Source organism: Onychomys torridus, chromosome 20 (assembly GCF_903995425.1).
Source record: "Onychomys torridus chromosome 20, mOncTor1.1, whole genome shotgun sequence".
Taxonomy (NCBI): domain Eukaryota; kingdom Metazoa; phylum Chordata; class Mammalia; order Rodentia; family Cricetidae; genus Onychomys; species Onychomys torridus.
The window spans coordinates 46,409,175-46,421,758 of record NC_050462.1 but is presented as its reverse complement, the minus strand read 5'-3'; the positions used below and the strand labels follow the sequence as shown (position 1 = coordinate 46,421,758).

The 12,584-nt window shown below is 48.3% G+C and overlaps 1 protein-coding gene across 2 annotated transcripts; it reads right to left on the bottom strand.

Annotated features, from left to right (window-relative positions):
* Positions 1-6,510: 6,510 nt before the first annotated feature.
* Positions 6,511-11,397, bottom strand: LOC118571194 (retinol dehydrogenase 7-like). 2 transcript variants are annotated; one of them, XM_036170145.1, is made up of 4 exons: positions 11,085-11,397; positions 8,844-9,099; positions 7,364-7,527; positions 6,511-6,728 (listed from the first exon to the last, which is right to left on the bottom strand). In XM_036170145.1, the coding sequence occupies exons 1-4, from the start codon at positions 11,395-11,397 to the stop codon at positions 6,511-6,513; spliced, it is 951 nt and encodes a 316-aa protein (XP_036026038.1). The 2 variants fall into 2 exon arrangements, with proteins under 2 accessions (XP_036026038.1, XP_036026039.1); XM_036170146.1 differs by having other exon boundaries at positions 6,511-6,716.
* Between the last annotated feature and the right edge of the window lie 1,187 nt (positions 11,398-12,584).

Here is a 12,584-nt window from a genome sequence, read left to right as displayed (position 1 = left end):
AGGGGCAAGCAAGCGTTTCCAGGTCTTGAGGACACAGGTAAGGCTGAGGTGTCTGGCCCCAGAGAAGAGTAATTCGGAACTGACCTGGAGCAGGCCTATACTGGATCCAGTCACCTTCTAGGCCTCTTCACTGATTCTGGCTAAGCCAGTGGCTGCCTGGACTCAAATTAGAAAAAGAAAAAAATGTAGGCTGAGGGCTGTAGGAACACATACAAGGCTGAGAGTGCCTCCCAACGCCAGCTCTCCTCACCTAGTTGGCACTGGAAGGCCTGAGAGTTCAGGTTGCATTTCCCCTTCTCAAGCCCACTCAGCACCCACCAAAGTCTTTGGAAGAAAAAAGGCCTCATTTCCTCCAGGTCATTTCTATCCTGTGGGAGGGCAGGGACTGGCCACAACAAAACTTACCCTAATGAGGTAGGCAGGAGATAGAACAGGATACAATGAGACCAATTCCCCTGCCTTTGCTCATGCCCCATCCCCCAAAGCAAAGTACTCAGGGGCAGGTGAGCTATGGGGCTTCAGAGCCTCGAATGACAGTTTGCTATGTACATGCACACAGTTTCTCAGCTGAAAAACAGTTTGCTCTTCCCCAGAATCCTGATTAATGTCTCAGGAAAAACCTGGGGCAGACATGAAGAGGTGGAGAGCCTGCATGATCCTGGGGTCCTGAAATGTTCCCCTTACCTGTCTGTTCTCCACCCCATGACATATTACCTATCACCAGAAACCCACTAGACTCTACCACGTTCTCTGATCTTGGCTTCATAGCACCTTAGGGGATTTCATGGAATCCACCAGAAAGGTAGATGTATAGCTTGTGAGGAGAACAGCAACCCTGGAGTCCCAGCCATGTGAGTGCCAGGTATGGACGGTAGGAATGGTTAGTACATTCTCTGTGCAATGTGTCACCCGGTGCAGATTCAACTTGTCAGAACACCATCGTGGACTTTGAAATCTGTTCAGAATAAATGGATCTTTGATGCAATCCCTCCATTTCCACACACAGTTCTAAATCAGGAGGGAAGTTTGGAAGAGTTCCTGGTTCCTTACTCTTCAGTTCTTCCCCTCTGCAGGAAACTCATACCGTCTCTCAGCTGGGCCACAAACTGTGCCCACCTGCCCAGCCTCTCACCTCCTAGGCTCATGATGGCATGTGGGTGAGAGAAAAGGAAGCTGGCAGTTTTTTGTTTGTTTTGTTTTGTTTTTCTGTCTCCTCCCCCCCCTCAAGCCTCCCAGACTTTTGAGGAATCTTGCCCTTGAGCACAAAGGAGATGTCCCCTTTGTTATGATATATTACAAGGGGACCCCGAGGGTATTCCACAAATGCAGGGAAATATGCTGGCATGCTGGGCAGATGCAGTGGCGGGCTGTCAGGTGGGGCGGCAGGCGGACATTCACAACCCAGTCGCTACATCCACATAGAAATGGTTTATTATAATAGATGAAGAGATGATAGGAAAGAGGGAGAGGAGAGAGAGAGAGAGAGAGAGAGAGAGAGCGAGAGAGAGAGAGAGAGAGAGAGAGAGAGAAGTCGAGGGGTACACATCTCATGGGAGAGAAGGGAGAGAGAGAGAGGAAGGGACAGAGTTTTTCCTTAAGAGGCTTCTATGTCAGGGTGCAGGGCAGCCCCAAAGGGCAGGATGTCAAGGGGGCAGGTCAGAATATTAACACCATTGACACAGAGACAAGACCCAGACAGGAATCTGGGTCTTACCTTTGTCAAGTCCCTACATGTGTTCCTTCATCCTTTAGAGACTACAGCAATGCTCTCTGGTTTGTTGATTTCCAGGGTCATGGTCTCCAACATGTCTGATGTCTTGTTCCTGGGCTGCTCAGCTTCCTTTCCCAACAGTTATCCAGCCAGCACCATCATGCTTTGTACGTCCAGCTGTCTGGCCAGCCGGATCCCAGAGCGAGAGTCACAGCCTGTGATGAAGGCATGCTTGTTTGGGAGATGGCTCACCACCTGCCTCTCCTTGCATGAATTCCACAGGCCCACTATGCTCACTAGATACAACGGAGGGCTTTGCAGATAACAGACACTGAAACCCGGATCCGCGCCGAGGCTGTCCTGGAACTTGTTTTGTAGACCAGGCTGGCCTCCAACTCACAGAGATCCACCTGCCTCTGCCTCCCGAGTGCTGGGATTACAGGCATGCGCCACCACTGCCCAATGCAATGCACACTCTTGTTGAAAGGGCTTCTAGAACACAGCAGGATCCAGATCAGTCCCTGGATTTCCAGATAGAGTCAGTGAGAATAGGAGTCTGGGTGTGACTCCCTCACCTGGAGCAACAGGGCTGAAGAGAAATCCTCAGAGACACCTCCATGTCCTGTGGACCTTCCCCCAGCCCATGCATGCATGCATGCATGCATCCATCCATCCATCCATCCATCCACTGAGGTTCCTGCAGAGACCAGCTGCCAGTGCCCAGTGTCCTCTTCAGTGTCCTGGGTAGGGGGCTCCTTGTCCCATTCCAGGGCTGAACTTGTGAGTGTCTCAACACTCCAGCTGTCTGATCTCTGGGCTGCAGTGCTCAGGCAGAATCTGAGCTGAACCATCTATTGGGATCAAGACTCCAGAGGAGTGTAGCTTAGCCAGCTGGTAAGTACTTCTCCAGTGAAGGCCAAGGTATCCACACACACTCCATTATTTCTTCTGCATGCAGGAAGTGGAGGGATGTAGTCTAGAATCAGTGATGCAGAGGGTGGAAAGAGGCCCACTGTGCAAGCCAGTTTCCAGTCTTGCCCACATTCAGCCCTTGTTCAGTCTTAACTGGGGACCCAGAAATGAAGGAATATTTGTGCCCTAAGGACTGAGGTCTAGAGCAGTGGTTTTCAACCTTCCTAATTCTGCAACTTTTTAATACAATTCATCATGTTGTGGTGACAGCCAACCATAAAATTACTCTTGTTGCTACTTCCTAACTGCAGTGTTGCTACTGTTATGAATTGTGATGTAAATGTCTCTGTTTTCCAATGGTCTTAGGTGACACCTGTGAGTCAGTTGACACCCATAGGAGTCATGAACCACAGGTTGAGAAATGCTGGCCTAGAAGCTAGGCTTAATAAGGTATACATCTCACAGAGGGCCATGACTTCAAAGGGAATCAATGAGGTAGCTTTTTGTAGCAGCTAAAGAGGAGGAAGATGAGGAAGAAGCAGGGAGATGGCTGAGTCAATAAACTACTTGCTGCTCAAGCATAAAAACCTGACTACAATGTCCACAACCCATGGAGAAAAGCTGAGTGTGCTGTTGTTCCTGCTCTTGGGATCTCATGCTGGTGAGGTAAAGAATATCAGACCTCAGGCTCACTGGTGAGGTGGAAGCTAGTAGACCTCGGGCTGACTAGCCAGGCAGCTTATTCTACTGGTGTGTGCTAATCTAGTGCAAGGCACTGTCTCCCAAAACAGGTAAATGGTACCAGAGCAACAACAGCAAAGGTTGTCCTCTGGCCTTCACATGCATGCACACACATGTACATAAGACCTCCCTCTAAACACACACATGTCATCAGCTGGACACAGAGGAAGCAAGACATGCAGGACAAGAGGTAAAAGCTGTGAGCCACGTGGCAGCACATAGATGAATTGAAATGAGTTAACTTAACTTATAAGAGCTAGTTAGAAACAAGCCTAAGCTATAGGTCGAGCTTTCATAATTAATAATAAATCTCCATGTAGTTATTTGGGAGCTGGCTAGTGGGACAGAAAAAGATTCGCTACATATGGCACCCAATGCCCAGCCATGTATATCCACACAGGGCCTGAGAAAGCTAAGAAATGTTCTGGACAAGGAGCTGGATGTGGCTTCCTAGTCCTGCAGGGGGCTGGTGCTCAGTAGTATACAGAAACACAGCTACCGGCTGCTGCCTGTGGGTTGGAGCCAGCCACCAGTACCATGAGCCAATGCCATGTGCTAAGCCCCATAGTAGCTGATATAGAAGCTTAAGATTTGTTTCATTCTATCAGAAAATGCTGCAGTTGCTCAATAAAGACAGATTCAGATGTACAAAAACTCTAAATAGGTTACAATGTGTTTAAAAAATGGGTGTGGGCTTAAAAAAGAAGATGGGTATAGGCAGTCATAGGGAAAATAGTTTATAAATAATAAGATAAAGTCTTTAAAGAGAAAATAAAATAATGTGAAAAGGATAAACCATGTAGAGATGGGAAGTACAGAGTCTGGAACCTGTATGGTATTGTGTTATCTTTGAATTTTTTGATTGCTGATAAGCAAATGACAGCTGCTGGGAGACATGGATTGTGAAAGGGACTGCTGAAATAAACCAGCCTAGAAACCTCAAGAATGCCTTACCTTTAAAATGGAATTCAAAAAATGTATTGCTTTGGGGAAGAGGTTTTGTTTTCTATTGAAACAAAAGGCTGTGGATTCATTCAAGGTTGATAGAGATCAGATTTGATCGGGGAAGACCCCTGAAAATCCTGGCTACAGACATAAAGAAATGAACCTAAAATAACTACAAGTCGGGTGATATGTAATTTATCTGCTCCAACATAAAACAAAAAATCATCTTTAGCTGGCTTGTGCACACTGCACAGTCCATACTGTGTTAATGCAGATACGTATATTACCTTTGAAAGTTTGTGTATTTTCAGAGCAAGGGGACCAAGTGATCCAGCCTCTCAGAGTGCATCTGATGCAGTTTCCTCAGAGTTCTGTATCCAGAACAGCTTCAAGGCTGCTGGTTGAGATGGTCCAGCCTCATAGACTATTGCAGCCAGATTTCACAAGCCCTACATTTTTCCATCACACCAAGACACAGATAGTTCTCCCAGGACTTGAATAATTTTTTGTTTTCTGTTTGTTTTGTTTTTCGAGGCAGGGTTTCTCTGTGTAGCTTTGTGCCTTTCCTGGATCTCGCCTGGTAGCCCAGGCTGGCCATGAACTCACAAAGATCCGCCTGCCTCTGCCTCCCGAGTGCTGGGATTACAGGCATGTGCCACCACCGCCTGGCCAGATTCTTTTTAAAAAAAAATGTTAAAAGTGAACAAAATGAATAGCCCTGCAACATGGGATGTCAATTTCTGTTTTCTCCTGAGACAGGAGTCACTCATTGCTCAATGAAACTGGATTCACCAATGGCACCATGGCCTCCATTTCTATAACTTAGGGAGGACACCAGGATGTCTGGGGAGGTTCCTTCCATTGGCAGTTTGGGACTGAACCCAGGACTCTACCACTTCCTGCAAATGTTTTCTCTGCTCATCCCTCACTTGAAAGGATCATCACAAACCTCCTGACATACAGAGGCAGCCATGACTAATCCAAGACCATCTCTGACCTCGACCAACCAATGTTGAGCAGAAAATAAAAGGCCAGAACCCAGAAATGACACTGACTCCATTCACCAAAGGTGTGTAGGCGGGGCCAGAGGTGGGAGGAATGGTGTAGAGCAGACACGGTGAACCATGGTGGGTAGTTAGTGAGTCTGGAGGGGGGACTGCAATGGGTAGTTAGTGAGTCTGCGGGGAAGGTGCTTGTGGGAAGAACATGTGAGAGGAAATAGCAGGACCTGGGGCTAACAATCCTTCCAGACATCTCCTTGATGCCCTTTCTTCTGCCATATCCTGTGAATCAGGTTGCTAAGAAATCCCGAAAGGGAAGCAATGGTCACTCCGCTCCATGATGGGAAGAGCTCAGCAAGTGCAGAGGTCACAGTGTGCTGGCTCTCCTCAGGACAGTCTCCTCTCAGTTAACTCTATCTCCCAGTGGTCTGCACCTCACTGCTCCTCTACTTCAAGGCACAGGACACAAGTAATCTCGCCAACATTTATTCTAAAAAGAAAGGAATCCAAAGAAAGCCGTGATTTCAAGACAAATCAAAAATTGGTTTCTCAAGCCAAGCGGTGGTGGTGCACACCTGTAATCCCAGCACTCAGGAGGCAGAGGCAGGTGGATCTCTGTGAGTTCAAGGCCAGCCTGGTCTACAAAGCAAGTTCCAGGACAGGCTCCAAAGCTACAGAGAAACCTTGTATCAAAAAGACAAAAACAAAAACAACAACAACAAAAAAAATTGGTTTCTCTGTCTTGGCCAGATTCCATACCACCAGCACTACCATCTCCCAACCACAGCCTGCTGATATGGCGTTAGGACATGGAGTGCTGGTAGTGGCCCTCCCGCTTGACACTGAGGACAAAGGTGATTGGGAAGTGAGTTCTTTCTGCATTACATGATGGTGTGAGTAGTCAGACCCATGCATCTCCTGAGGAAAGGGGCTGGAGGCAAATCATGTCCTAGGTGTTCACAACCTCTCCCAGTTCTATGGATTCTCACAACAGGCCATGATGCTCAGAGCTCTGGGAAGTTGCCTAACTTAACAAGTTACTGCCAGTACCTTTGTATCCCTATTCCTTGGCAGAATTCTTTGGCTCTTACCTCTGGATCTCAAAGCAGAATTATTTTTAATGAATATGATAAACAATGTACGCTAGTTCCATTAGCTCCCTCCACCTTACTTCCCCGATGCTGCAAACAAGTGGAGATTTCATAGGGCCTGGGCAGGTTTTACAGAGCTCAAGTAGACCAAGGCATCTGATACGAAGGTGGGCAGGTAGCTCATGGGGAGATAGATAAGCTTGGCATCCCAGCCAGCTGAGTACCGGGTGCGAGGGTGACGGGAAGTCAGCGCGTGCTCCATGCAGTCTGTCACCAAGGTAAGGTCCTCTGAGCACGTTTCCATCAGTGAGTTCACTGTTGGCAGGTCTGTAAGAATGAGAAATTATTCTGGTAGACTACACACTCCACCAAGGTGGCTCTGTGGCCAACCGAGGAAACTTTCTGTAGAATCCACGCCTCCCACGCTCAGAAGCCACGCCCCCACGCTCAGAAGCCACGCCTCCCATGCTCAGAAGCCACGCCCCCACACTCAGAAGCCACGCCCCCACGCTCAGAAACCGTGCCTCCCACTCCCAGAGGCTGTACCTAAACCTATCCTGCCCTAGTTCCTCAGGAAAGGCTACAACTTCAGCTTTAAGGAAGAACCACACACACTCAGCCACCTGCGCCCCTGTTGAGAGAACTCTAGCTGAGTAGCTGGAAGGTTTCTCCTAACACCGGAAACAAACCCAAGCTTATGGAAAGTGGCAGTCTGATGCTGCCTCCCACCCCGGCTTCATTTTCATCTGTGAGATAGTGAAGGGCTCAGATAAACAGAGGCCCACGTTCTAGAAGCCAGAATGTCTTTCTGTGACCAGAATCCCCTAGGCTCCCAAGGAAAGGGAATAAAACATCTCCACTATGAGAAAAAATAGCCCGGGTCAGGTTTGTACCAGTGGCAGAAAGCAAAGAGACTCGGGATTTAGGACAAGGCTTTGCTTCGGTTCCTACAGGTCACTCACAGGATGACAAAAACTTCTCTCCATAGATCTCCTTGACTTCTGAGCTGGCCTGATCAAACAGCATCTTGATAGTTGGTGATACCCTGTCATTACTGGACAGAGCAGTCTTGAAGCCTCCGGGCTCTATAATAGCCACCTTCACCCCAAAATAGGAGAGCTCCCTCCTGCAAGACAGACAGGCAGAGGTCTTTTGAGGAAAAGAACACATTTGACAATACAACATACCAACATAGGCCTGTGGTGAGAAAAGTTCAGAAGTTTTGGGTCTGGCATGTGCAGCAGATAGGTATGAAACTTATGGCAGGGACATTGTCTCTGTGCTTTTGAATGTCACTCTAGATATTTAGTGTATGCACCTCACTGCTATAAATCCAGAAATTTCTGTCCTATGATACCAGGTGGGACTTCTGCCCATACAGAGCACACACAATGGCCGACTGGGCTTGCCTAAATCAGCTCCTCATTCCTGGGCCCTGCCTTCACCCACTACTGGCTTGGGAAATCTCAGGCCAATTCCTACCTGGCTCCTTCAGATGTTTTCAGGGAGCTCTTCCATGCAAGCAGTTGTGGTACTCCAATTTCAGATCTTTTGGCCCTGCAGCTAGCAGGGAATCTAACCCAATTAGCAACAGTGATGCAACAGCTTCAGCTGGTTGACGTGTGTGTGTGTGTGTGTGTGTGTGTGTGTGTGTGTGTGTGTGTGTGTGTGTGTATAGACCCTCAGACTCTTGAAAAGTCACCCTGTGCTGGTCTGCCCAGCCCTACTGCCAGGGCTGACCTGCCCTTGGCTCCAGGATGACACAGCACTAAAGGCGCTCTGCTAATAGTCACACTGGGCCTGGCCTGATGACATTTTCTTACCCGGGAAGCCCATGCAAGCAGGTGTCCTGTTGTCATGTTCAACCCTCCCCTCAGACCCATGCTGCACGGCCCTCTGCGAATCTGATGATTCACGTGGTCACTACCGCTAAAAATCTCTCAGCCTTGGCCAAGCTCTCTTTCATTTACTCTCTCCTTTCTCTCAATGGCTAGGGTTGTTGTTATTGTGGGGCTGTTTGTCCATCAGGGTCGAAACCTCATTGTTGTGCTAGAATATGAGAATTGAGGACTTCAACAAGAGCTTGATAAGGACCAGTTGAATTGAATATGATGCTCAACTCGCCTCCAGGACATCCCCAACCTGAGCATCCAAGAGGGTGAGGATCTGTACAGTTGGCCAAGCCCAGTGTAAACTCAGTCACTTCACTGCTGTGCACAGGGCAGGCCTCCAGGGCAGGACAAGTTTAAACGAACCCAGGCCTTGGTCATCTACCAGGGGTATGGAGAGGGACTTCCCAAAAAATGACCACCACTCCAAAGAGAAGGTAAGAGGGTCCTCCAAACAAGAAAGACAAAACTCTTCTTGAGGGATTCTCAGAGGCTGCGGTCAAGAAAACACCCTGCTGAAGGTTTCCCATGGGACCCTAATAACTCTCATTACCTGAGGGAGTCCGAGAAGGCCTCTACACCATACTTGGAGATGCTGTAACCACCACCAAAGAAAGACAGTCGACCCATGACGCTGGAGACGTTGACCACACGGCCCCTTGCCTTCCTCACTAAGGGCAGCATGCTCAGGGTCACCTCGATCATTCCCAACAGGTTCACATCCAACACCTTTGCAAAGTCCTGTTTGTTCAGCCACTCATTGAAAGCAAAGATAGCAATACCAGCATTGTTGACCAGGCCCCAGAGTCCTGGGAAGAAGAGAGAGTCACATTACACAGGTCTAATTGTGACTAAAATTCACATCACACTGGGTAAGAACATCTGGACAGGCATTGGATGGAGACTAGAATACAAGTAACATCATGGTTTCTGTGGGCTGGGGTTACCCATGCCAGAAGGCTCGCAGCATGGATACTTTCCTCCTCCTTTGATTCTTGACGGTCATGAGCCACTGAACATTTGCTAATAGCAAGAACAGGTTCTGAAGACATCTGATGCCTCTGTTAATCTGGCCACATGGAAAGTGTGTTTGCATTTCAGAGGTTACCTGGCAGGTGAGGGAGAGAGGAAAAGACAGAGATGGCAGGGAAGACAGGGCAGCAGGCAAAGCTGAGATCCTAAAGAACTTGAGGAACATGAACTACAAGTCCTGGTTGGAGGAGGTTTGGGAAAACATGCTGCGTGTGTGCTTGGAAGAGAGCCGGCTTTGGCAGGTCCAGTGTCAATATTGAACAATTTCTCAAACTTGATGTATTCTATTTTTGAAAGATGTTAAGTTGTGGAGGAGGGTATAGAAGAAGGGAGAGGGAGGGACTATAGGGAAGAGTGAGGTGTTGGGTGGCTATAAAACAAATACATTGTATTGATGGGTGAAATGACCAAAGAATAAATAAAAAAGTCTTAAAAATACATGGAGCAACTTTCCTGGAACTCTTGCCACATGCCAGCCTGAAAGAGGTAAACTTCCTGCAAACAACAGGGCCTGAGCTCCACCATCTGCTCCAGAAAGTAGTGCCCTCTCTTCACACTCACCCACAGACCACCCTCACTCATCCTTTTTGGGCCCTGGGTGATGGGTCTGCAGGTAACCACTCTGTGAGATGTACCATGAAACAGCACATCAGCATTGCTAACCTTCATTCGTGCGCAGAGACCTGGGGACTAGCTGATTTAAGGAAAACATATTACCTTTCGATCTGGCTCCATAAGTCAGACACCTCCTCAACTCAGAACCATGTGTTGCCCTTCTGGAGATGGTTGTTTAATCCAGGTATTTTATTTCTAGGATCTCAGCATATTCATGCATGCTGATAATTGAAATAAATAGTTTGCCAAGACAGTGCTTATGACAAAAAATAAATAAATGTAGGAAACAAACTGGGCATGATGGCACATATAAGCAAGACCCTTTTACAAGTAATAGTAATAATAATAATAAGAATAATAAGAAGAAGAAGAAGAAGAAGAAGAAGAAGAAGAAGAAGAAAAGAAAGAAAAAAGCATGTGCCAAGAATTCCAGCATTCAAATTGAATTTGCGCTCTTCTTTTCTTGCTATTAGTATAGTCAAAGAAAGCAGCCAGCAGTGGTGCCATATGCCTTTAATCCCAGGGCTTGGGAGACAGAGGCAGGTGGATGTCTATGAGTTCAAGACCAGCCTGGTCTATAGAGCAAGTTTCAGCACAGCCAGGGCTACACAGAGAAACCCTGTCTTGAAAAACAAAACAACAACAACAACAACAACAACCCCCTTCCTAGTATGTAGTTTCCCAAGATAGTCCTTACGCTTGTCATGGCCTGCTCTGCACACAGGAACCATCTTGTCTCCCTACATAGAGGATGGCAGGTAACAAGTTACACTCCATCACAGCCCCAGATACCCTGTGCACACAGCCCAGGGCCAAGTCCATCCTCTCCTCTGGAAAGGGACCCTGCTCTAAGCAGACACCCAGCATCCAGCAGTCTAGGTTTTCTGCATAGAAAAGATGACAGAGCACAGACAGGAAGGTGATGAGGTGAATCCTCCTCAGGGCACCTTCTTACCAAGACCAGAGAGCTTGGGAGACAGAAGGCAGGGGCTGGAGAAACATCAGGTGATGATCAGGGAAGGGCAGGGGGCTGCTGGTACTTCAAGTCCCCTAACCCCCTTCAGGAATCTTGCCAGGGAGTGAGAATGGGAGGCCCCTTCACACAGAGACACAAACCAACAGACACACACAGGAAGCTCAATGGTACCTCTGTTCCCAACACGCTCCTTCACCCACTGAGTGGCTGCCACAATGCTCTCTGTCTTGGTGACATCGAGGATCACTGTCTCCAGCCTGTCTGATGTCTTGCTCCTCAGCTCCTCAGCTCCGTTTTCTGTCAGACATGCAGCCAGCACCCTCATGCCTCTCCTGTCCAGCTGTCTGGCCAGCAGGTTCCCAAAGCCCGAGTCACAGCCCGTGATGAAGACATGCTTGTCTTGGAGATGGCTCACCACCTGCCTCTCCCTGAACAAGCGCAGGAGGTTCCACAGGCCCAGGAGAGCCACCAGGTAGAGCCACATGGCTTGCAAAAGACAAGTGGAGAGGAAGATACTGAGTCAAAATGAGCCTGATGTCAACTCACACAGGAGAACTAGGCAAGGAAGACTGTGGGCTCCTATCATTGGATCCACACTTTCCTCTCTGATCACGGTACTCTGGAATATTTAATGCATGCCTGACCTCTGCTCTTTGAACTGCTTTTGGTCTTCTGATATCCCGTGCCCTTTGGCACGCCCTTACTTGCTGCCAAAGAAAATATCACTGTCTCTTCAGTAAACACCTCCGTTCTCTTATGATTTTTGATTTTACTTGTGTGGGAATACATGCATGTTTCCTCACACATGCTCACTACAGGCAGTCCCTGGCTCCCCTGTGACTCTGCATCTGGCACTCCAGTGCCCCAAACCCAGGGCTTTCTGAACGTAGGTGCTGTTGCCCACCTGCACTTGGACTCAGAAGACATTACGGGAAAATCCTGCCCTGAGCTCAGGTGTCCTCCTCAGGTTCCTCAGCCAGAATCTCTCCTCGGAAAACAAAGCGCTCTCCTTGTCACTTCAAGTTCAGGAGACACTAAAGAGAGGACACGGCCGGCTGGTGACTTCCTGGTCCAGCAGCTGCCTGGGAAGAAGAAGGGGCCAGCTGCCAACAGGAGGCTGTCCTCAAAGGAAAATAAGGTAATGGTGGCTGGGACCCCAGACACATGACTCCCAGAACTGATGTGGAGGGAGAAACAACTTTTGCCTTCTCAAGAAGCCGTCCTTGTTAGTTTTGTCATTGTCTATTCTTTGTTTTTATTTTGCCAATGGACACAAGCCAGAATCAAAGACCCTCAACTGAGAAAATGCTCCCGTGGGATTGCCCATAAGCAAGTCTGGGGTGGCATCTTCTTGACTGTTAATTGAGAAAGGAAGGTCCAATCCCCTATGGGCAGGGTTACCCCTGAACAGATGGTCCTGGGCAGTATAAAAATGTGGGCGGAGTCAGCCAAGAGGAGCAAGCCAGTCAGTAACATCCCCCCACGCTTTCTGCTGCAGTTCACGACTCCAGGTTCCTGCCTGGAGTTCCTGCCCTGACTTCCTTTTACGAAGCCTGCCAACTGGAAAGGTGAAACAAACCCTTTCCTCCCCACATTGCATTCAGCCATGGTGTTTCACAACACAGCAATAGAAGACTGTTGAGGACAAGGACATCTTTCTCTGCTTGTAGG

Coding starts and splice junctions, on each gene's coding strand:
- LOC118571194 (XM_036170145.1), bottom strand. CDS start 11,397: ATGTGGCTCTACCTGGTGGCTCTCCTGGGCCTGTGGAACCTCCTGCGC. Junction 9,100..11,084: donor GGAGCGTGTTGGGAACAGAG/GTACCATTGAGC, acceptor TCTTCTTCCCAG/GACTCTGGGGCCTGGTCAAC. Junction 7,528..8,843: donor GCCTTCTCGGACTCCCTCAG/GTAATGAGAGTT, acceptor TCTGTCTTGCAG/GAGGGAGCTCTCCTATTTTG.